Genomic DNA, 25,969 nt, shown 5'->3' on the forward strand with positions numbered 1-25,969 from the left:
AGGTGATTTAAAAATGGGTACATCAACAGGGAGTACCAGAAATTCAAGCTGGATTCAGAAGAAGATGAGAATGAGGAATATCATTGCTGATATCACATGGATCATGGCTGAAAGCATAAAATACCAAAAATATGTTTACTTGTGTTTTATTGACTGTGCGAAGACATTCAACTGAGCGGATCATAAATAACTTTGGATAACAATTCAAAGAATGAGTATTTTAGAACAAGTAATTATGCTCATGAGAAACCTATACATATACTAAGAGGCTGTTGTTCAAACAGAACATAAAGATATTGGTTGGTTTATAATCAGGAAAGGTATGCACTAGTGTTGTGTCATTTCACCATACTTATTCTCTCTGAGCAAATAATCTGAGAAACTGGATTATATGAGTAAGAACGTGGCATCAAGATTGGAGAAAAGCTCATTGATAACACGTAATATGCAGATGACCACAACTTTGCTTGCTGGGAGCAAAGAGGACTTGAAATATTTACTAATTAATATCAAAGACTACAGCTTTCAGTATGGATTACATCTCAACATAAATAACACAAATAACAGCATATTTGTTTGGGACCAATAAATAACATCATGGTAAATGGAATAAAGATTAAAGTTATCAAAGACCTCTTTTTGCTTGAATTCACAAACAATGCTCATGGAAGAGGCAGTCAAGAATTCAAATGGTGTATTTGGCAAATCTATTGCAAAATTCAATGGTGTATTAGGCAAATCTATTGCAAAAATCTCTCTTTAAAGTGTTAAGAGTAAAAAAATAAAATAAAATAAAATAAAGTGTTAAAGAACAAAGATGTCACTTTGAGGACTAAGATTCACCTTACCCAGATCATGGTATTTTCAGTCACCTCATATGCATGCAAAACTTGGACAATGAATAAGGAAGACCATAGGAGAACTGATACATTTGATTTATGGTTTTGATAAAAGAATACTGAAAGTACCAGGGACTACCAGAAAAACAAACAAATTTGCCTTGAAAGAAGTATAGTCAGAATTCTCCTTAGAAGTAAGGATGGAGAGACTTTGTTTCTTATACTTTGACATGTTATTGGGAGGAACCAGTCCCTGGAGAAGAACATCATGCTGAGGTAAATAGTGATATATATTCAACCTTGGAACAACAGGGCTCTCTGATACAGGGATTAAGGCATAGCCTGAATGAGCAAAATAGGGGAAATAATGTTAAAGTGCTTGACTGTCTTATGGATATTGGTTTCCCTTGCTACTATTGTAAAATAGACACTTGAGTAGGATAGAAAGGACTATCAGAATATGATTACAGAAAGCTTGTAAGCCCGATTTCAGCCTATAACTGATTGGAATACCTAAAAGAGTTTCTAGAACTTTCCTAGTGTAATAGGCTTTTTGTGGAGCCTTTGTAGAGTTTAGGGCCTTAGGTGGAATCCTGAGCCCCATCCAGAACTTTCTGAGGTACGACATTCCCACAAGCAAGGACATGCAGACCAACACAGAGTGGCTAGAAGAACAGAAGATACTTCTTGAAAGGAAGACCAGCAAGGAAAAAAAAAAAAAAAGCAGACTGGTTATTACAAGAACAAGCAAGCTGGTTATTACAAAAACAGACAAGCTGTTTGCCTGGGAGCCATCAAGGCAAGCCGTCAAGTCCCTTCCAAGGCTGAAACTCAAAGGGAACACACGAACAAGCTTGTAAGCTCACTGGTGACCACACTGGTCTACTTGTGAGTGTAAGTGGGGGAAAGGCAATAAACGCAGAAGACATGGGCTGAGTTTGACCATGTTCCATAGACTCCTGTCAACCCTGAGATAGAGAAAGAAATGGAAGTGTTGGTTGGTCCAAAGTTTTGGGAGATGTGGGAACTCCTAAGCCCATGGACACTGACCTAGCCGCTGGGGGCTAGAGCTGAGAGTGAGGCATCCAGCTGATATGAGGTGGGGGGAGAGGCGCAAGAATGCCCAAACTTGCAGATAGTATCCATTTGACCCAACCTGGATGGCTTGAAGATCAGAACTTGACTAGAGGAAGATAAAGAAATTTGATACCAGAAGCAAGTATAAATTGCTATAATTTGATTAATTTTACCTTTATTTACGGTTGTAGTAGCTCAAAATAATAACTGAGAAAGAAGGAGTCTTCACATCAAGAATCAAGCCTATCCCCTCAATACACAGGGTTGATAGGGATGGGCAACTTAGACGTTGGCTACCTGGAGAAGGATATCATGTTTGGTAACATGGAGGGTCAGAGAAAAAGAGGAAGACCCCAACGAGATGGATTGACCAGATGGCAGCATCGATGAACTTAAGAGTGGCAGCAGTAGTGAGGTTGGCCCAGGAACAGACATTGTTTCATTCTGCTGTGCATAGGGTCACTATGAGTAGGTACCAACTCGATGACACCTAACAACAACAACAACCTAAAATGGGGAAGGGGGAGGGTTATAAAGGCACAAAGTGGCTGGCTTACAAGTTTTCAAGAGGGAGTTTAGTTTCAGAGTATATGGGAGAAGGTAGAATCCCCACTGAATAGTTTTCATCTTGTCTAGTTGGGTCTGGTGAAAGGAGATGGGGATAGGATTCTTTTGATTCAATAGTAGTAATTGTTATTGTGATGAATTGTGACTGTCACAACTATAAAGGTAGAAGTTGTATAATGAAAAGGTGGTGATGGTGGTGGTGTGCCGTGGAGTCAGTTCTGACTCATAGTGACCCTGTACAGGGTTTCCAAGGCTGTAAATCTTAACAGGAGCAGAAAGCCTTATCTTTCTCCCGCAGAACAGCTGGTAGTTTCAAACTGCTGACCTTGAGGTTAGCAGCCCGACAGTAACCACTATGTTACCAGAGCTCCTTGTAACAAAAAGGGAAAGTAGTTAATCTTACATTCCAGGAACAGAAGACCCTAGGGCCATCAAGTGGGAAGAGCATGAGTAGAATGTGGAACCCTAACCAGAGAAGCAATGAAACCAGAGATGGAGGCAGAGGTGATGACATGGAGAGAGAGAGCAGCTGAGGACTCTAGACTCATGGAAAAAGAAAAGCTGTGGGCCAGCAGGCAGGAGGCAGGCATGCAGAATGTGCCCTTTAACTGTTAAATTATTATATATTCCTATATGTTTCTGCATACATAAAAAAAATTTTTTTTAAAGAGGGAACAGAGGCAAATACTGTTAACTGATGAATCCTGGTGTGGTGCCGTGGGTTTATGCACTGGACTGCAAAGTTGGTTTGAACCACAAGGTTGGCTGTTTAAGCTCACCAGTAGCTCCTCAGAAACCCTACACAGGGTGGCTATAGGTCGGAACCAACTCGACAGCACTTAACAGCAACAACAACTGTTAACAAATGGTGCATGGAAAAGATTGCAATCATTGTAATGAAACAAAATACAATTGGTTGAGTGCAAAACTGATGTTCTGCCATGTGAACTATCATTCAATTCACAATGAAAGTTAAAAAAAAAAGTGCTCATTCTTCCTGTCTGAAATATTATTCTCATAAACACTTTTTCTTATCACTCCTTAATGTCACCAGGAAAAGAATAAACATCAGTTGAGCAACATGATAAACTTAATTAATGTCACTAAATTGTAGACATCAAGAATTCTGATATGGCAAGCAATCTGTTCCATAAATGTTCGCCACAATAAAAAAAAAAAATTAATAAGAATAACCATTTACCTGAAACCTTAGATTTATATCCTCTAAATATCATAACTCATTTTTTGTATAAATTCATGAGATGGTCTATTATCACATTACTTTTATAATTATTTTGAAGCATTCTGCTGACCCATATGTACATGAAAAAGTATCAAGTCGGTATTGTTATTGTTAAGTGTCGTGGATTCTGACCCATAGTGATCCTGTATACAGTTTCCAAGGAGTGGATGGTGAGTTTGAACCACTGACCTTGTGGTTCAAACAGACTTTGTAGCACAGCGCATTAACCCACAGCACCACATCGGGGCACCATAGTCATTGTTGTTGTTGTTGTTGTTATGTGCCATGGAGTCGGTTCCGACTCATAGCGACCCTGCACAGGGTTTCCAAGGCTGTAAATCTTTACGGGAGCAGAAAGCCTCATCTTTCTCCTGTGGAACAGCTGGTACTTTCGAACTGCTGACCTTGCGACTCGCAGCCCAGTTCGTAACCACTACGCTACCAGAGCTCCTTAATAAAGTCATTAGGACTGTTCATTTTTCAAAATTCTTCACTCTGAATGTACTTCGAAAACACTACTGTTCCTGCTCTGCCTTTGGGAGTGAGCATATTTAAAGGTTAGTCATATCCTGTTAACCCTCTCCATCTCTTTCAGTAAAAGCTGAACTTGTCAATATGACCTAGAGTCTCTACATGACCTAATCCCTGTTCTCTAACCTCATCTCCTACTTCTCTTCATCCCCTCCTTGCATTCTGGCCATACTGAATACCTATTAGGTGTCATCGAGTGGGCTTCAATTCATAACAAACCCATGCAGAACAAAACATTGCCTGGTCCTGCCCCATCCTCACAATTATTGTTACGTTTGAGCCCATTGTTGCAGCCACTATGTTAGTCTTGTTGGGAGGTCTTTCTTTTTTCACTGACCCTCTACTTTACCAAGCATGTTGTCCTTCTCCAGGGACTGGTCCCTTCTGGTAATATGTCCAAAGTGATTAAAATGAAGTCTCACCATCCTAGCTTCTACAGAGTATTCTGGCTGCACTTCTTCCTAGACAGATTTGTTTCTTTTTCTGGAAGTCCATGGTACTTTCAGTATTCTTCTCCAACATCATAACTCAAATGAATCGATTCTTCTCCAGTCTTCCATTATCTAGCTTTCACATGCACACGAGGCAACTGAAACTACCATGGCTTGAGTCAGGCACACTTTAGTCCTCAAAGTGACATCTTTGCTCTTTAACACTTTAAAGAGGTTTTGTGCAGCAGCTTTGTCCAATGCAATACATTGTTTCATTTCTTAACTGCTGCTTCTATAAGTGTTGATAGCAGATCCAAGGCAAATGAAGTCTTTGACAACTTCAATCTTTTCACCATTTATCATGATGTTGTGAAGAAGACTTGAAACACTTGCTGATGAACACCAAAGACTATACAACCTTCAACATAGATTACAACTCAATGTGGAGAAAACAAAAATCCTCACAACTGGACCAATAAACTTCATCATTTCTTCCATCAGATATAACTATACTAAGTTCTGGTGTGACGATGGTTAATGTGCCAAACTGCAAAGCCATTTGAACTGTCGGCAGTTCAAGCTCATCAGATCATCCTCGAAAACTCTATATGGGGTCACTATGGGTGAGAACCGGCTTGACAGTACTTAGCAACACCATACTAAGTTCAAGAGCGAGTTTCAGAGTCTCCTTAGATATCCACTTGGGTCTTTTCTTTCTTTACTGTCTTTTAAAATGACCTTTTGCTTTCTTTATGTATGATGTTCTTGATATCATCCCACAATCCATCTGGTCTTTGGTTAGTTAGTGTTTAGTGCATCAAACCTGTTTTTAGATAGTCTCTAAATTCAGGTGGCTTGTACTCCAGGTTGTATTTTGGCTTTTGTAGACTTGCTTTAATTTTCTTCAATTTCAGCCTATACTTACATCTGAGTAATTGATGACCTTGTATTGGCTGATGATATTGAGCTTTTCTATCTACTTTTCCCAAAGGTATGGTCAATTTGATTACTATGTATTCCATCTGGCAAGGTCCATGTATATAGCTGCCATGTATGATGTTGAAAACAGGCATATGAATACCTAACATGTTCCAAATCTGAACCTTTGCGTTTGTGTTTCCCTCTGCCTGATATCTTTATTCCTCAGAATCGACCTGGTTTGAGGGAGAAAGGCCTGGTGATCTGCTTTCATAAAGATTACAGCCAAGAAAATTCTTTGGAGTTGCAGTGAGTCAAAATTGACTTAACAGCACCTAACAGCCTCCACCTGGCTCTCTGCTCCACCTTGAGATATTTGCTCAAATGTCACCCTGGAACTTCTCTGATTGCCTCATTTGAAATTATAAATTCTGCTCTTTCCATCCCCTTTTCTTGTCTTAACTAGTTCTCAGAAGTGGGATTACTGGCTCAAGAGGCTTTGACATCTAAATTTTACCGTATTGCTAAATTTCTTTCTAAAATGGTGATATCAATTTATAACACCATGAGCAATGCATGCCAGTAATGAGAGAAGCAATTTCATATTCTCATTATATGGTCATATTTTATAATGAGCACACTCAAAGTTTCAATATAAGCTTTAAATGATATGAGCTTATTGAAAAATAGGTACTCATACATCACAATAAAACTTTTAATGAATGATTGTAATGGGAATAACAAAAATCTAATGTTAAGATTTGAAGAAAGTATCATGTAACAGAGAATCCTTCAATAAGCAAAGTCAAGGCTTGAATTTTTTTTCTTCAGTTCCACCATCTTGAGAAATGCTGAGCGTGTTCTTCTTTTTGGTTTTCTGACTCCAGTTCTTTGCACATTTTGTTGCAATATTTGACTTTGTCTTCTCGAGCTGATATTTGAAATTTTCTGTTCACCTCATTTCTTCCATTTGCTTTAGCATCTTTATGCTGGAGAGCAAGTTTCAGTATCTCTTCTGACATCCATTTTGGCCTTTTCCTTCTTTCTTGTCTCTTAATGACTTTTTGCTTTCTTCCTGTATGATGTTCTGGTCTTCGGTCTTTAGTGTTTAATGTATCAAATCTGTTCTTCAGATGATCTTTAAATCGAGGTGGGATATATTCAAGGTCATATTTGGCTCTTGTGGACTTGTTTTCATTTTCTTCAGCTTCAGTTTGATTTTGCGCATGAGTAATTGATGGTCTGTCCCACAATCTTCCCTGGTCTTGTTTTGACTGATGATGTGGAGCTTTTCCATCATTTATTTCCACAGATGTAGTCAATTTGATTTCTGTGTATTCCATCTGGTGAGGTACACGTGTATAACCATCTCTTATAGTGTCTAAAGAAGGTATTTTAAATGAACAAATTATTGATTTTGCAAACATGCAATCTCCAGCATCATTTCTATTACCAAGGCCATATTCTCCAACTACTGTTCCTTCCTCTTTGCTCCCAACCTTTGCATTCCAATCACCAGTAATGATCAGTACATCTTGATTGCATGTTTGATCAATTTCAGATTGAAGAAGTTGGTAGAATTCTTCTATTTCACCCTCACTGGCTTTAGCATCAAAAGAAGATGGAAGGAATACACAGTCACTGTACAAAAGGAAATGGTTGATGTTCAACTGTTTCAAGAGATAGCATATGATCAAGACCTATGATACTTAAGGAAGAAGTCCGACGTGCATTGAAGGAATTGGCGAAGAACAAGGCACCAGGAACTGATGGAATAAAAATTGAAATTTTTCAAGAAAGTGAGGCGGCACAGGAGGCACTCGCTCATCTCTGCCAAGAAATTTGGAAGACAACTATCTGGCCAACTGATTGGAAGAGGTCCATATTTGTGCCCATTCCAAATAGAGGTGACTCAACAGAATGCAGAAATCATCAGACAATATCTTTGATATCCCATGCGAGTAAAGTTTTACTCAAGGTAATACAGAAACAGCTGCAAGCATATATTGACAGAGAACTTTCAGAGGTTCAAGGCAGATTCAGAAGAGGACGTGGAATGGATATCATTGTTGTTGTACAACGGATCTTGGCTGAAAGCAGAGAATATCAGAAGGATGTTTACCTGTGCTTTATTGACTGCGCAAAGGCTTTTGATTGTGTGGACAAGCTATGGACAACATTGCAAAGTAAGAGTATTCCAGAAAACTTAATTATGCTCATGAGGAATCTGTACGTGGACTAAGAGGCAGTTGTTCGAACAGAATGTGGAAACACTGAATGTTTTAAAATTAAGAAAGGTGTGCAACAGGGTTGTATTCTTTCACCATACTTATTCAATCTGTATGCTGAGCAAATAATCTAAGAAGCTGGTTTATATGAAGGAAAATATGGCATCAGGATTGGAGGAAGACTCATTAACAACCTGAAATATGCAGATGATACAACCTTGCTTGCTGAATGTGAAGAGGACATAAAACATTTACTGATGAAGATAAAAGAGTACAGCCTTCAGTATGGACTGCATCTCAATGTAAAGAAAACAAAAACCCTCACCACTGGACCAATAAACAACATTCTTATTGATGGAGAAAAGATTGAAGTTTTCAAGGACTTCATTCTTCTTGGATCAACTATCAACACTCAATGGAAACAGCAGTCAAGAAATCAAACAACATATTGCATTAGGCAAATCTGCTGCTCAAGACCTTTTGAAAAGTGTTGAAGAGCAAAGATATCAGCTTGAGGACTAAGGCGCGCCTGACCCTATAGTATTTTCATACGCATGTGAAAGCTGGACAGAGAATAAGGAAAACCATAGAAGAATTGATGCTTTTGAGTTATGATGTTGGAATAGAACATTGAAAGTGCCATGGGCTGTCAAAAGAATCAACATATCTGTGTTGGAAGAAGTGCAGCCAGAGTGCTCCTTGGAGGCCAGGATGGCCAAACTTCATCTCTCATACTTTGGACACATTGTCAGGAGGGACCAGTCACTGGAGAAAGATATCATGTTTGTAAGGTGGAGGGTCAGAGAAAAAGAGGAAGACCCCCAGCGAGATGGATTGACAAAGTGGCAGCATCAATGGACTCAAGCGTGGCAACAACAGTAAGGTTGGCCCAGGACTGGGTAGTGTTTCATACTGCTATACATAAGGTCGCTATGAGTTGGTACCAACTCGATTGCACCTAACAACAACAATCATGTACCAGGTCACAGGAATATGAATATGTTCCACCTTTTCATTTTCCCTAATAATTCATTAGTAGAAATTTAGAGACAAACCTTTGTAGACTAACACAAATTTAGCATTGTTAGGAAAATATAGCCTCATGTATCATTTAATTTCCCCACGTTTTTATTATAAAATGAAAAAAAGATTTGGGGAAAATATTAGCCTCAAGACAACAGAGTAGTGTAGCAAAACTTTTTAAATTCACAGCTACTAATGTGAACTCTTTAGAAGGTTGAGCTTTTATTCTTTTTGTTTGTTTTGTTTTCAGAATAATTTAAAGATTTAAAAGAAAAATACAGCTAGTGAACATAATCCTCTGAATTAAGACATGAATTTATTTTCTAGCAATCTTCCTCTCTGATTCTATAATGACAAAATTGGCAGTTAATAGTTTCTATTTGTAGATTAAGTATGCATTTGATTTTTAGCCTTGGACAAGCTAAACAGCTGGGCTTACTCTCAAATGTAGAACAAACCGGCAACACTGGGAAGTCAAAGATTTGAGATGAATCAATAAACAACCAAATAGAAAACTTAAATTCAGGATCACATAGCAAGTACATTTAGCAATGGAATACAATAAGCCAGGTACATTTCAATTTAGGTAGAACATGATCCAAGACATAAAAGTGTCCTTATGAAACAGTTGGACAGAGTATTTTAGATCATAGTTTTCTCATAAAATCAAGCTGCAGGTACACTGACTGTTGAATCCATTCCCCATGTTAAAATCTCTCTCTGAATTTCAGTATGTTGAGTTCTACTAGGAATCATATTGCATGAATACTGGAGCCAAATTGCCTTGGTTCAAATACCAATGCTACTATTTACTAGCTGTGTGACTTTAGATGAGTTATTTAAGTAGTCAATCTCTCCATCTATAAAATGACCCCACAACAGTATCCAACTCAGAGTTTTTGGAAAAATTAAATTAGTTAATGTATATGAAGACTTAAACTATTATATGGCACATATATGAGTGTTTACTGCTATTATTTAATACCTTAATTGTTTTTTATTATGATTTCTACCTGAATTGAAGTAAAACTTTTTACCACTTTATTAAAGAATCAAGAGGAGCTCTAGTAGAATAGTGGTTACGAGCTGGCCTGCTAACCTCAAGGTCAACTAGTTTGAAACTATCAGCAGTTCCATGGGAGAAAGATGAGGCTTCCTGCTCCCGTAAAGATTTGCAGCCTCAGAAACCCTATACAGGGTCGCTATGAGTCGGAACTGACACCATGGCATAATGATCACCACCACCACCAAAGAATCATAAAGATTGGGAACACTTCGACAAATATAATCTGTACTTCTCAATAATTTGGGCCTAAAAGTATACTCATACAATAATAGTTACATAGTATGTATAAACCAATTCATTACCATCAACTTCATATGAGTATGTATGTATGATAGTGGTGGTTGTGTGCCATCAAGTTGGTTCTGGCTCATAGAGACCCCACCCTATGGGTTTCTGAGGCTTGTAAATCTATAGGAACAGAAAGCCTCATCTTATCCCACAGAGCAGCTGGTGAATTCAAACTTGCTGACTTTGCAGTTAGCAGCCCAATGCATATGCCACTATGCCACCAGGGTTCCTTGAGTCCATATGTATTCTTGTTGTGTTAAGTGCTATTGAGTTAGTTCCCACTCATATTGACCCTGTATAGGGTTTCTCAGGAGCTGCCAACAGATTTGAACCACTGACCTTGTGGTTATCAGTTTAGCACTTATCCTATAGTGCCACACCAGGATAAGCACCAGACTGTGAACCACAAAGTCGTGGTTCAAACCCACCAATTGCTCCTCAGAAACCCTCTGGAGGATCACTATGAGTCACAATCGACTTGATGACACTTGACAACAACACCAATGCTTAAGAAGTCCCAATAGTGTAATGGATTAAGAGCCTAAAGATTAACTATTCAAATCTACCAGCTGTACCTTAGGAGAAAGATGAGGCTTTCTGCTCCCATAATTTACAACCTCAGAAACCCTCTATAGGGTCTCTATGAGTCAGAATTGACTTAGAGGCACACAACCCCACCATCACTATACCACTACTTGATTGTATAACCCTATGCAATTTACCTACTCAATCTAGGCCTTTGTTGTTATCTTTAGGTATCATTGAGTCAGTTCAGAATCCATAGTGACCCTGTATAGGGTTTCCAAGGAGGGAATGGTGCGCTTGAACTGCCAACCTTGCAGTTCAAACTGAATGCAGACCAGTGCACAAGCCCACAGCACCACACCAGGAACTCCTTTAGAGAGAGTATAATACTTGCAAGACAAGATAACCAAGGAGTGGTGGTGGTGGTGGTCATGGTGGTCGTGGTGGTGTGCCGTGGAATTGGTTCCAACTAATAGCGACCCTGCAGAGGGTTTCCAAGGCTGTAAACCTTTACAGGAGCAGAAGCCTCATCTTTCTCCCACGGAACAGCTGGTAGTTTCAAGCTGCTGACCTTGAGAATAGCCACCTAATTTGTAAGTAGATCAGATAATGATGTGAGGGGCTTCACAGTGACTTTGACGCATAAGAATCTCAGATATCAATAATACCACGAAGATGGCACAGGACCAGACAATATTTTCTTGTGTGATGCATAAGGTCACTATGAGTTGGAGCAGACTTATGAGCAGCTGACAACAATTATGTGATGTAGAAAATGTTGAAAAGACCATAGTTTAAAAACTATGCACCAACTTGTCATATTTTACCCAAGGGATTAAAAAGAGAAGCAGAATCTTGATCACTGTGAACTGAGTGAAGATCTACAGAGCAGATCATCAGTTTTACATTCAACAAATCATGCACTTTGCTTCATTTCCATGATTGCAGTCCCTTCCATGTAACAACAGTTACCCCACCTCCTCTCTGTGGTTCTTAATTCCATTCCACCCTCCTTCACAACCCTCTGAACTTTGTCCTTATGTAAATGCTGCCCTTTTGATTTTGAATGGTTCATCATTCCATGGTAAGCATACTGGACTAGTGCTGTCTCCTACATACCTATCTACTGCTTGGCTGAAAATTGGGCCATGAGGATGAGTTCTGTTCCAGACCTGAAGGCTGGATGGAGACCATAGTCTCGGGTTCCTAAGTCTCTTTCTGACCAGTAATCTTGGCCAATTTTATAATTTTGAGTTTTGTTCCACATATTTGCCACTCTCTCCTGGACCTTCTAATATGCTCCATTTCAGAGCAGTTGATAGTGGTAGTCAAGCACCAATCATCGAGTTCTGGTCTGAGTCACGAAGACTGATGTTCACTTGTTCCAATGGTCCATTGGACTAATTGATCCTAAGCATCTTCAATTTTCCTCACTCTTCTTTCCTCTGCACATTGAGAGACCAATTGTTGCACCTTAGATTGCCATTTACAAGCTTTTAAGATCCCAGTTGCAACTCACCAAAGAAGGATATAGAACATTATCTCAAAGCTCCCCTAAGTCAGGAACTGTCATCTTTGTCAACATCACCCGATAGATACTTTCAGTATCTCCAAAAATGAAGTCATAAGATAAATCTAATGGACATGCAGTCCAGTGCATTAACACACAGCACCACATTAGGACTTCAAGGGATCTTATAAGAGTGGTAGAAATGTTCTAAAACTGGATTGTAGTGATGGTTGCACAAGTTGGTAAAATTAGTGAAATCATTGAATTGTATTTAAAATGAATAGAGTCTATTGTATATAATTTATAATGCAACAAAGTGTTGTTTTTTTTAAATCTAGGTAGCTCACAAACTTTTTCTTTAAAATTTACTAAGTATGTAAGGAGCTCTGGTAGCATAGTGATTATGAGTTGGGCTGCTAACCTCAGGGTCAGCAGTTGGAAACTATCACCTGTTCCACAGGAGAAAGATGAGGCTTTCTGCTCCTGTAAAGATTTATAGCCTTGGAAACCCTGTATAGGGTCACTGAGTCAGAACCGAAACCACTGCATACCACCACCAGGTATGTAAAGCAATTAAGAACTAAATTAGCATATCAAGATGTGATTTTACAGTTAATTTTTAAATAACTATGAATTAATTTTAAAAATATATTAGTGCAGGTGATGTTAGAGATGGCAAAAAGAAAAATTATAATAGCACTCAAATTCAAGTCGTGTGGGTGTGTTTTAATCTCGAGATCAGATATGATTAAGTGATTTACGTTGATGAAATGCTTTACAAATTGCCAATGCCGTACTGGCACATGTACAAAAAGGAATGGCCTACTTAGTTGCTTTTGATGTTAATATAAAACAGAAATCTTTACAAGGTCATGACAAATAAGAGACTTTGCAGATGGAACAGGAGTAATTTAAGCAGTTTCAGAGTTTTAGTTTGGGGATGGTTTCCTCATTCAACAAACATTTATTGAATGCTTATCATAAATCCAATGGGTGTTAGGGTCTTATTCTTGTCCCTCAAGATAATGCCCACTGGCCCTCCTGCTTTTCTTCCTCTTTTCCTCAAAGCTCACTAGCTCCCCCCCAAAAAAACCCACCACCAGATTGGGGTGGCATACTCCCAAACCCTCCCTCCCCTTACATTTGGCACAGCTAAAGTGTATTGGCATTTTTGAAACTTTTTCAAATACTAAGAAAGAGGGAAACAAACTTACAAGAGTACAGTCAAGTTTTTAAATTACAGAATTAAAAAGTGGAAGATCCAAAAAAACAGACAAGGAAGGGAGGGAGGAAGAATACATGCTCTCCCGTCCTCATATAGATTTCAGTTCCTGAACTCCTGTCCCTTCCAACTCTTCTTTCTAAGAAATACAGTCTCTCCCACCTTCCTGAGAAAACAATATGAGCTCAGTGGCATTTAAGTCCCATCACCAAAAGAACAAAGCAACCACTATATTCTAAGTCCTCATCACCATAGAAACCAGAGCACCCTGTCTCGTCCAATCCTCACAGAGTCAAGGGTGGTTTGTTCTCAGCAAAGCGGTGGTTGTATTATTGCTGTAATTTTGAGTCAGAATTGCTTTGGTTAATGAATAAATGTAGGCACCTTTTGCCTTATCTAAACGTTCTGCCAAGTTCTCTATACTTGAGCTATCAGTCAAATTTTCAAAGAACATGTAAAAACAGGGCAGGACCCATATACCCCTGCTTCACAGGGAGCAGAGCGCTCCTATATGCTTTTGTTTAATCTCTTGCCAACTCTAAAAGGGTCTGAATGCAAGGGAGGTAATGTATAGTAAGCCTTTGCATGGATGGGCAAGGAAACGTGACTAAGAAGACTGCCTTGTTGGCTGATGACAGAGCCTGATTTGACATCTGTCTTGGCTGACCAAAGAAAAATTCTCTCTTTACTCCAAATTTCTTAATCAGAAATAATCATCCCTCGGGCAACTTAGAACATCATTCCAACTAGAGTCCGTGACTCTCGGGAGAAGGAAGTACGAAACATTTGTGGGATAAAGGTTTGTTTGGTCCCCACCACGAAGCCGGAGTTTTCTTCGTGTTTTAACTTAACCAGGTTGAGGGTAATTCTGGCGTAGTCCATTTTCAGGGTTTCCTTTAAAGTTTCTCTAGGAAGTTTCTTTGATTACACCAAAAAGCGGCAAATTTCAGAAATGAAACTAAGAAAACGCAAAACATGCGTCGCATGGGATCGCAGTTTTATTGGCCTATCTACCGATCCGTAGCCACTCCCTATTATGACTGCGTAAGCGATTGCCTATAAAAGCCCGTCTCTAAGCGTCTTGTCGCCACAATCACTTCCTGTTCTCTGTGCTGCTGTTGTTGCGGAAGCCGCCGGGATCGTGAAGATGGCGTCTACCAGCCGGTTAGTATGTCCGGCCGAGCCTGGCTGGTAGAGGGGCAGGCGGCGAGCGCCGGGGGTCTCTAGGCACCCACTAAGACGGCCGCGTCGAGCGAAGCTAGTCTGAAGTACAGGGGAGGCGCGACGAGACAGACTGGCCGACCCGGACAAAGACACTTTCAGGAGGCAGGACTGCTTAGATGTCGCAGGGGGTACCGAACCATCGGCTTTATAGCCCCAGGTCTTAGGTCTCCCCTAGACTTCCTTTGTAGGATATTCTCGCCTGGGCACCACCCTCTTTGGGCCGCAGTGCCCCTAGCTCCTGCCCTTCGCCTCTTGCCCACATTTCTACCATCCTTTTTGTCAGTTGTTTCGACGCATATTTTTACTTCTACGCCTTAACCGACCTTAGGTTCCTGGAGTATTATTTTCCAAAGAGCGGGAAAGGGTTGGTTGCCGGTCCCTATGGATCTGACAGCTGAAGAGTTGGTAACGTCAGCATTGACTAAGCCGAATGGAAGCTGATTACCATCCGAGCGACTCTCCGAAGTGGAAGCTATGGCTTTTCTGGAGTCCATTAGTTCCCACTTAAAAGATTTCTTTACAAATGTCGCCTTCTGCGTATTCCTAAAGAAAACTCTTTCTGTCTGCAGAAAATTACCTACATATGCTGAAACGTCACTCTTAACATATTTTTATATGTACCCATATTTCCAGGAAACGTATGCAGTACCCTTAGAGACAGCCTTTGATCTTGTGACCTAAAAAATGCTTGCAGACCCTAATTATATCTCTCATTACCCCTGTGAAGTCGATATTAGTATTTCTGTGTAAGTGTAAACTGAGTCATGCCAGTGTTGACTTCTCCAAAGTTAGTATTAGAACAGAGTGTAAAATTAAGCTGTCTGTTTCCTGTTATTACACAATTGGCCTCTAGTTAATTCAAAATGCATTGCAAGTTTCAAATTAATTTCCACAGCGCTTTTGGAAGGCAACTTTGTTCGAATATTCCTGTGCGATTGTGTTTTCAGTGAAAACATAGTGAGCTGGAGAAGTGCAGGTCCTTTCTAGTGTATACCAAGACTTACCATGTTATGCTTCTATATTAAAAAAACAAACGGGTGAAGGGAGCAGCCTTAGCTAATTGCCTGTTTGGATATTTGGAAATAACACGTAAGGCCAATGGCAACCTTGTTTACTGATTCTAATTCTATGATTGAATGCTCAATCATTCTGTCTGGGTGTGGTTCTGTCAGGCCAGAAAACATGCTTCCCTTTCTGCATGTAAATGGGAAAACTTTAGCTTCCTAAAGCCACCCAGATACGATTTATAGTCCTTAATAGCTTTAGATCTTGGTGGCAAATGTGAACATATTTGGGGACAGTTTTGCATATATTATAGCAGGAAATTTTCTTTGTAAAAAAAAAAAAAAAAAGTTGCAGTAGTTAAATGGTACACATCAGAGTAATGGTACACTTGTTAGATACTTTAGCCAAAGAATACATTTACCTTTGTGCACTGTTATTTTCATTTGTTTGGGGGAGAAATAAGTTGATATATATTTTTTAGACTTATCCAATCCAAATTCCATGTCCTTGCACCAACCCATCTCTTGAGTTTTTCTTTTGCCAGTAAGAACAAAGAAAAATAAATGTTAGTATTTCTGTTTTATGCATTTTTGTCCCTTGAAGATATACTGTTACTACGCTTTGGAACTGCTTGGTGTTCTCACTGAGAAGAGCACAAATGTTTGGGATTCAAATCTAACCTTTACCACTTAACTAGTTCCATGACCTCAGTCAAATTCTTGTGAACATAATCTTTAAAATAGAGATAATCCCTATGTTGCAGGGTTGTGTAGGTTAATAGTAACATATATATATATAACCCAAGACACACACTTAGTGGGCACTCAAATCAAGCACATGGCATAAGGGAATCAATTTTCTTGGCTGTCCGGTGGCTATAAAATGAGATTTTAGAATATCTGGCATGTTAGATAGCCTGGATTGTTTTAATGTTAGTAGGGATTGTTTCGTTCTTCCCTATTTCTCTCACTACCGCACACGTGTGTGGTTCCTTTTATGTTACTCTGGCAAGTGATTTGGTTAGAAGTAGACTAGTATAATTCCATTGTATGTTTTGTGATATATATAACACACATAGTGAAAAATAAAAAGTACAATGAGAAGCCATCTCCTTCCTTTCCTGGCTCCCAGCCATCTAATTCTCCTTAAAGCAGCTATTGTTACTAGCTTCTTGGTATTTCCCTAAAGATTTCATGCTTCAACAAATGTGTATGACCATGTAAACACAGATTTTAAGTGTACAGCTCAGTTATTAAACAGTGAAGGCATGTACATAGCTACCACCCAGGTCAAGAAATCAAGCACACAAGAACTCCAAAAGCTTCTCTGTATCCTCATTCATTCCCCTATCCAAAAAACATCACATCCTGACTTTAAAGTTTACATAAATGAGAAATGGGATCATCCAAGGTGTCTCGTTTTTTGATCAGCATTTTGAGATTCATTCATGTTATTGCATTTAACTAATTTTTTTTATTTTAATATAGAGTTCCTGCCTTATTTGCCACTTTGCATATCTTTTGAGATGTTTACATATCATTATTTATATGTTTGTTGTTAAGTGCTGTCGAGTCGGTTCCAACTTGTAGGAACTCTATATAGGGTTTCCAAGGAATGACTGGTGAGTTTGAACTGCTGACATTGTGGTTCAAACCAACCTTGCAGTTCATTATCCTGCATCACCATACCAGGACTCCATTATGTATTAGATTGTTGTTTTTAAGTGCTGTCGAGTCGATTCTGACCCATAGTGACCCTATATAGGGTTTCCAAGGAGCAGCCGGTGAGCTTGAACCACCAACCTTGCAGTTCAAATGACTTTGCTGTCTGACGCATTAGCCAACAGCGCCACACCAAATATAATATATATATGTTGTTGTTAAGTGCCGTCTAGTCGGTTCCAACTTATAGCAATACTGTGTAGGGCTTCCGAGGAGTGGCTGGTGAACTTGAACTGCTGAACTTGTAGTCCAACACATTAACCCGCAGCGCCACATCAGGACTCCCGATATAGATATATAGATATAGATGCTTCATTTATATAAGCATATATATACACAATATATTGATATTTGTAAAAATTCTGTTTATTTCTTAGTTATACAAAAATACTAACATCAACCCTTTTCTTTATATGTTGTGTTTTACATTGCTACCTGTTTCATTTATTTATCATTTTTAATACTCTGCTAACATTTTCCTTTGTTTTATGTGTTTTTAATAACTTATACTGTTTAATTTTTATCATATTTTATTAACATATTTTCCTAACAGTAATTTATGGTGTAAGTGCAGATAGAAAGTATTCTGTTATTTTCCAATAAGAAGATCCAAGATTTGTTTGATTAGCTTGAATATATAGATTTTAAGGAATAATGATGATTATCCAGATTGCATTGTCTTCAAAGTTAAGAGTTAACATTTTTAATTGTGTATATTAGGGTAAGACATTTATCCAAAGTAACAAATAAATGCCTATTTACATATATTGGAAAAGTTGATTTTGTCTTTTAGAAATATACAGAGTGGCTTCACAAAAGTTCACGGAAAAATTCCAGTATCTTTTAATTCCTTTTTTTTCACAAATCAGCTCCCTCGTATTTAGTAGTGTGTAAAGGGATATGGCCACAATATATCCCTTTATATAACTACGAATTCTGTGTTAAAATTTCCTTTTTGCTGTTGCTTTTTACACTGCTGTTGTCTTTAAGGCAAATGTATCTTCCCCTAACTGCTTTATTGTTCATGATAAAATAACAGAGCAAATTGCTGAATGATTATTAAAGTAGATTGGCTACATTGAAAAGTAGTTTCTGAAACTGTTTCTTGAATATTTAAAACCTCAATTCTGGACTAAATGAAATCAAGTCTAAGTCTGCAGAGCCACCTGTATCATCACTCATTTACATGTCTGTTAAGTTCAGTGCACCGTGGTAAATAAAGGCAGTCTCAAGGTTACAAACAAGATCCATTCCTAACAGTTTTTAAGTATCTAGGTAGGTGAGTTGTAACAGGTACATATGGTTCTTATTTAACCTTATTTTAGTGCAAGAAAAGACTGTGACGCAACTGAATGTTACTGTGATGTAATGTTTATTAGTTGAAGGTGGTTCACTGGTTTCAAACTGAAGGCAAATTTATATAACATTAGTGGGCAAGTAAGGAGCTCTGGTAGTGTAGTGGTTACGAATCAGGCTGTGAGCCGCAAGGTCAGCAGTTCGAAACTACCAGCTGTTCCGCAGGAGAAAGATGAGGCTTTTTGCTCCTGTAAAGATTTACAGCCTCGGAAACCCTGTGCAGGGTCGCTATGAGTCGGAACCAACTCCACGGCACACAACAACAACAACAACAGTGGACGAGTAGGAGTTACCCAGGAGTCCTAGTGTGGCACTGTGGCGTAATGCGTCAGACTGCAAAGCCATTTGAACTGCAAGGTTGGTGGTTCAAGCTCACAAGCTGCTCCTTGGAAACCCTACACAGGGTCACTATGGGTCGGAATCAACTCGACGGCACTTAACAACAACAACAAGAGTAACCCAAAACTCAGAAACTACCTGTATATATTACTAAAATAATTTGGAAATAGAAAACTACAGACTTGAGATTGGTTCTCCAGTCAGAGAATTGAATGGCAAAGGGTCCAACTCTGAATGGTTATATATAAATGCCATAGATTATTGTAGTCTTTATTGTACTAATCAAGATTTTAAAAAATCTTAGTAGGTTACATGTTGGAGAAGAAACACTTGTTTTTCAAGTTTCAAAACCCTTTTTTATGTCTAATAAAAATAGTTCCCATGGAATCTACTTACTAGTTGTTGTTGTTAAGTGCCGTGGAGTCAGTTTCGACCCATAGCAACCCTGAACAGGGTTTCCGAGTCTGTAAATCTTTACGGGAGCAGAAAGCCTCCTCTTTCTCCCGCAGGACAGCTGGTAGTTTCGAACTGCTGACCTTGCAGTTTGCGGCCCGATTCGTAACCACTACGCTACCAGAGCTCCTTACTTACTAGTTACTAGATGGAATATGAAGTAGCCTACTGAGATGCTTAGGACTCTTGGTGTGGCACTGTAGGTAGGATCAGCACTGAATTGCAAACCACAAGGACAGCAGTTGAAATCCACTCCTCGGAAAACCCTTTACAGGTCCTCAAAACACTGAGTTGGATCCTACTCAACGATACTTAACAGCAACAACTGTGATGCTTATTTTGAAGATTAAGTTTAAATGTTTAAATTATAACTGTACGGTATTAGAAAAGTGTTTAAAGTCCTTCCTTGCTCACAAACTATGTTTGTTACATAGTTAAGAGAATACAAGAATATATATGTGTGTGTGTGTATATATATATAATTTTTTTTTTTTCATTTAGTTTGGATGCACTTCCAAGAGTCACGTGTCCAAACCACCCTGATGCAGTTTTAGTGGAGGACTACAGAGCTGGTGATATGATTTGTCCTGAATGTGGCCTGGTTGTAGGTGAGTACTTATGATTTTAACTAAAATCACACTCTTGGTTCTTTGACATACTTTTCAAATTATCTTTTAATGGATACAGGTTTACTTCTATGGAAAAAAAAAAAAAATCCCACAGATAATCTATATTTACTGATTTACTGTAACTCAAATAAAAAGGATTAGGAAGCAATAATGAGTAAAATAAATCATCCAGAGATCATATTTTACTGTATATCCAAATGTTCATAAGTCTTATTGTGGGAGGGGCACAAACAGTTAAAAGTTAAGATTGAAATGGCTGATTCAGAAGAACAGAAAAGCTCCTCAGTCCTTCCTGAGTCCTTTGTCTTAAATAATTAACTTAGTGGTGACAAGAGTGACGCTCAAGCATGTGACATAAGAAATAGTCTAACCCAGCTTTTGTTGTCTTTTTTGTCTACTTTGCAAAGTAGATAAACATGATATATTCCAGAGAAATAGTGATAGCCCCTACCACTCGTCTGTCAGTTTGTCGTACTGTGGTGACTTGTGTGTTGCTGTGATTCTGGAAGTTATGCCACCAGTGTTTGAAATACCAACAGGATCACCCAAGGTGGATTTGTTTCAGATGAGCATCCAGACAAAGACAGACTAGGATGGAGAAATGGACAACTTCCAAGTATCAAGTCACTGAAAACTGTATGAATAGCAGTGGGACACTGTCAGATAGCACCAGAATATTGTCAGATATTGCACTGGAAGGTGAGCCCCTCAGGTTGGAAGGCATTCAGAGTACAACTGGGGAAGAGCAGCCTCCTCAATGTAGAGTTAACCGTGATGATGCAAATAGAGTAAAGGGACCGTGATGATGCAAATAGAGGAAAGGATGCAAATAGAGTAAAGGTCCCCAAAGGGACCTTCATATGTTGATAGGGCACAAATGAGGAGAAACAGGTGTAAACATCCATTAATAATCAAAACATGGGATGTACGAACTATGAATCTAGGAAAATTGGAAGTTGTCAGAAATGAAACACATAAACATCAATATCCTACCCATTGGTGAGCTGAAATGGACTGGTATTAATGGCCATTTTGAATCTGAAAATCACATGATTCATTATGCCAGGAATGATAAATTGAAGAGGAATGGTGTAGCATTCATCATCAAAAAGAACATTTCAAGATCTACCTTGAAATATAACGCTGTGATAAGATAATGTACACATGCCTTCAAGGAAAAACAGTTACTACAACTATTATTCAAATTTATGCACCAACAACTAAAGCCAGTGATGATGAAATTGAAGAAGCTCTGGTAGCATAGTGGCTATGAGTTGGGCTGTTAACCTAATGGTCTGCAGTTCAGAACTACCAGCTTTTCTGCAGGAGAAAGATAAGGCTTTATGCTCCCATAAAGATTTATAGCGTCAGAAACCCTAAACAGGGTTGATGTATTGATAATTAATGGCAATTGGAATGCAAAGGTTGGAAACAGAGGATGGATCATTCTTTGGAAAATAGAGCCTTGGTGAAAGAAATAATACTGGAGATCACATGATAGAATTTTGCAAGACCAATGACTTATTCATTGCAAATGCCTTTTGTAAACAACATAAAAGGTGATTTTAGATATAGATCTCACCAGATAGAATACATAGAAATCAAATTGACTGCATCTGTGGAAACAGTGGAAAATCTCCATACTGTTATTTCTTCTTGCTTGAAGATCCATATGTGCAACAATACTTTAGAAAAAGATGATCTGTTTAAGAAATATTCTTATGCTGGAAATTGCAGCCAGTACCTAAGAATAGGATAATACTTAGCATTTTTAATTATTTAGGGTTGAGGGTGTTAGTTGATTTGTGGAATGTGTGACTGCTTAAACCATGTCTGACTTCCCCTGGCTTCTGAAGGGGGAAAGAGAAACTCAAAATCAGCCCAAGGGCTACTTCCTAGGAAATGGAGATCAGACATGCCTCTACCCTACAACCTTCTTTACCCTATTCTGACACCAATTGTCTCTCCCACAGCACTCTCTGCTTCACATCTGGGTTCGATAATTCATTGCAGTGGTCACACAGAACTCAAAACAATACTCACAATTAGGGGTTTATTAAGGAAGTAAACAAGGTATAATTTAGGATCGAAACTAACTCAGAATGCAGCAGTTTTCCAATTGGGAATCTAGCCTTTTCTCTGCCATGTTGCAGGCATGCCTTGCTCTTGTCTTTGACTTTTCAACCTTGTGGCCCCTTGGCCTATACCCTGTTTGGGCAAATGTTAACAAAGCTATTTCAGCCAGTTTGTGAATGCCCAAAGGGCATATTTCTGTAAACCAGTCTCCTACTCAGAGACAACTCAGCTTTACTCCGTCCAAGGGCCTAGAGCCTACAGCTGCTCTGTCACTCCCTGCCGCTGTCATTGCTGTTGCCTCTGCTGTCGCTGCTTTTCTGTGTGGGGATCTCACACTCCACTCATGCTCTTCCTTCTTGATGCTCCTTGGGTCATTTATTCCTGCTTCAGAGATGGCTCCTTTTAAACCTAGCTGGATGACAAAACTAACCAATTCCAGTCTTAGAGACCTAGATACCTTATTTGCATGGTCCCCACCCAATCACTTGATGGGAATTTGTGATAGAAAAACCATATCAAGTAAATTCAAGATAGCAGAAACATTGTTGGTGATACACTGTGGAATTAGCTTACTTGGAGGATATCTGTGTAGGTTCATCTTCCAGACCTCTTGGGCATTCTAAAGCATACAAACTTGCTAATAGGAGTTGAGATCCATTGGGAATGAAATTTTATTCAATAAGCAATACTAATAGCTATATGATAGGCACTGTGTGGAAGGCACTGTTTAGGATTCAGGGTGGTGCAGACAGTTTGCAATTTACCCTCATGATCTGCTTCCATATAGATTACAGCCTTGAAAACCCTCTGAAGCAGTTCTACTCTGTAACACATGAAGTTCTTCCTATGAAGTTTGGGTTGTCTGGACAGCAACTGATAACAACGGGCACTGTTATGCATGATTTACATCCAAAAGGGCTTCTAAAAGTTTTTGTAAGAAAAACCATTATTTTTTCATGTCATCAAACCTTAGAAGCCCCCTTATATTCACTCATTTTACAGATAAGAAAACTGAGAGGTAGGTAATCTTGACAGGCTGGCTTCATTGTCTACACAGGAACCAGATTTCTACCCTACATGAGTTTAGTCCGTGATAGGCAAAATGACCTACAATCTATTATTTATGGCCTGTGTGCTTAGAATGATTTTTACATTTTTTGAATGATGGAAAAAATTAAAAGTAATATTTTAGAACACATGAAATGTATTTCAAACTCAAATGTAACTGTCCATAAATAGTTTTATGGGAGCATAGTTACACTTGTTGGATTACATGTTGTGTATGGCTGTGTTCATGCTACAAAAGCCGAGGTTAGTAGTTGAAACAGAGACCCTATGTAGTGCTCTCATCACTTTATACAGCTACACAGCACACTACAATGATGTAGTTAAAACTTGACAGGATTTTGAGTGCCACATATGTTGCCATACTGTTGTTATTGTTGTTGTTAGGTGGCTTCAAGTCGGTACCGACCCATAGCGACCTTATGCACAGCAGAACAAAACACTGCCCGATTCTGGGCCATCCTCAACTACTGTTGCCGTGCTTGAGTCCATCGATGCTGCCACTTGGCCAGTCCATCTCGTTGGGGGTCTTCCTCTGTATCTCTGACCCTCCACCTTACCAAACATGATATCCTTCTCCAGAGACTGCTCCCTCCTGACAATATGTCCAAAGTATGAGAGATGAAGTATGTCACCATACTAAGACATTTTATTACCAGTGTATGCCCAATTTGGACTTCTAGTGTGGCACTGTCTGATCAGCAGTAGACTGCCAACCGTAAGGCCAGCAGTTCAAACCCACCAGCTGCTCCTCAGAAACTGTATACAGGGCCAATATGAGTCAGAACTGATTCTATGGCACTTAACAACAACATGCCCATTTTGTAAGGAGCCCTGGTAGCTTAGTGGATTATGAGCTGGCCTGCTAACTGCAAGGTCAATGGTTTGAACTCACTAGTGGCTCTGCAGAAGACAGAGGAGGCTGCTTCTGTAAAGATTTGCAGCCTTGGAAACCCTGTTTGGTGATGCTATGCGCTAGAACAGACTCCAAGACACACAGCCATACCCTTCTTGTCAAAACAGGAAAAATTATGTTGAATGCCATGCTACTAAGCTACTAAAGGAGAATTATTTTGTTACTGAATTAGATGGCAAAGCATTTTTTGTTCTGGTGTGATTATTTTGTTATTGTTAGGTGCAGTTGAGTTGGTTCCAAATGATAGTAAATTTATGTGCAGCAGAACAAAACAGCCCAGTCCTGGTCCATCCTCACAGTTGGTATGCTTGAGTCCATTATTGCTGCCACTGTGACAGTCCATCTCGTTTGAGGTCTTCTTCTTTTTCGCTGACCCTCCACTTCGATGTTCTTCTGCAGAGACTGTTCCTTCCTGAAAAGATATCCAAAGTATTAGAGACAAAGTTCCACCACCTGGCTTCTAAGGAGCTTTCTGACTGTACTTCTTCCAACACAGATTTGTTTGTTCTTCTGACAGTTCATGGTACTTTTAATATTCTTCTTCATCATGATAACTAAATTTACATCAATTTTTCTACTGTCGTCCTTCATTGTCCAACTTTCACATGCATATGAGATTATTAAAAATACCATGGTTTGTGTCAGGTGCACCTTAGTCTTCAGACTGACATCTTTGCTCTTTAACACTTTAATGAAATCTTGTGCAGCAAATTTGCCTAATGCTTTACATCTTTTGATATCTAGGCTGCTGCTTCCATGAGTGTTGATAGTGGATCTAAGAAAATTGAAGTCTTTGAGAACTTTTTTCCTCCATTTATCTTGATAATATTTATTGGTACAGTTGTGAGAATTTTTGTTTTCTTGAGATTGAGGTTCTACCCATACTGAAAGCTGTAATCTTTGTTCTTTATCTGTAAATATTTTCATTCCTTTTTTGCTTCTTCCTGATGCTATGATCTTCATATAATCCTGTATCTTGGCTTATTTGTTCAGCATACAGATTGAAAAAGTATGGTGAAAGGATACAAGCTTGGCAAACCCCTTTCCTGGTTTTAAACCAATCAAAAACTCCTTGTTCTATTCAAATGACTACCTTTTGGTCTATGTACGGGTTCCTTATGAGCACAATTAGTGTTCAGGCAGACCCATTCTTCACAGTGTTATCCATCATTTGTCATGAGCCACACAGTCAAAAACCTTTGCATAGTCTATAAAGCACAATAAAACATCTTTTTGATATTACCTGCTTTCAGCTAAATTCCATCTGACATCACTAATGATGTCCCTCAATCCACCTCCTCTTAGGAATCTGGTTTGAATTTCTAGCAGTTCTTTCACTGTACATTTGCAGCTGTTTTGAATTATCTTCAGCAAAATTTTACTTACATAAGATATTAATGATATTGTTTGATGATTTCCACATCCCTTTGAGTCACCTCTCTGTGTAATGGGCACAAATGTAGATCTTTTCCAACTGGTTGGTCTTCCACATTTTTTTTTTTTTGCATAGAGGAGTTAGTATCTCCATTGTTACATTGGTTTGTTGAAAGATTTCTATTTGTATTCTGTCAGTTCCTGCAGCCTTATTTTTCACCAATACCTTTAGTGTAGCTTGGACTTCTTCAGGACCATTTGTTCTTAATCATATGCCACCCCTGGAAAGGGTTGTACACTAACCATTCTTTTTATTACAGTTAGTCTGTATACCTTCCATCTT

General features: G+C 38.9%; 1 protein-coding gene across 1 annotated transcript in view; it reads left to right on the forward strand.

Moving 5' to 3' along the window:
- Positions 1-14,578: 14,578 nt before the first annotated feature.
- The window catches only part of GTF2B (general transcription factor IIB), a 35,415-nt gene continuing 24,024 nt past the window's right edge, over positions 14,579-25,969 (forward strand). The window contains exons 1-2 of the mRNA XM_006830980.1: positions 14,579-14,632; positions 20,068-20,174. Of these exons, the coding sequence (XP_006831043.1) occupies positions 14,616-14,632; positions 20,068-20,174 (124 nt within the window). The 5' untranslated portion in view covers positions 14,579-14,615. The remainder of the gene's footprint in view (positions 14,633-20,067; positions 20,175-25,969) is intronic.

Source organism: Chrysochloris asiatica, unplaced genomic scaffold, assembly GCF_000296735.1.
Source record: "Chrysochloris asiatica unplaced genomic scaffold, ChrAsi1.0 scaffold00002, whole genome shotgun sequence".
Classification (NCBI taxonomy): Eukaryota; Metazoa; Chordata; class Mammalia; order Afrosoricida; family Chrysochloridae; genus Chrysochloris; species Chrysochloris asiatica.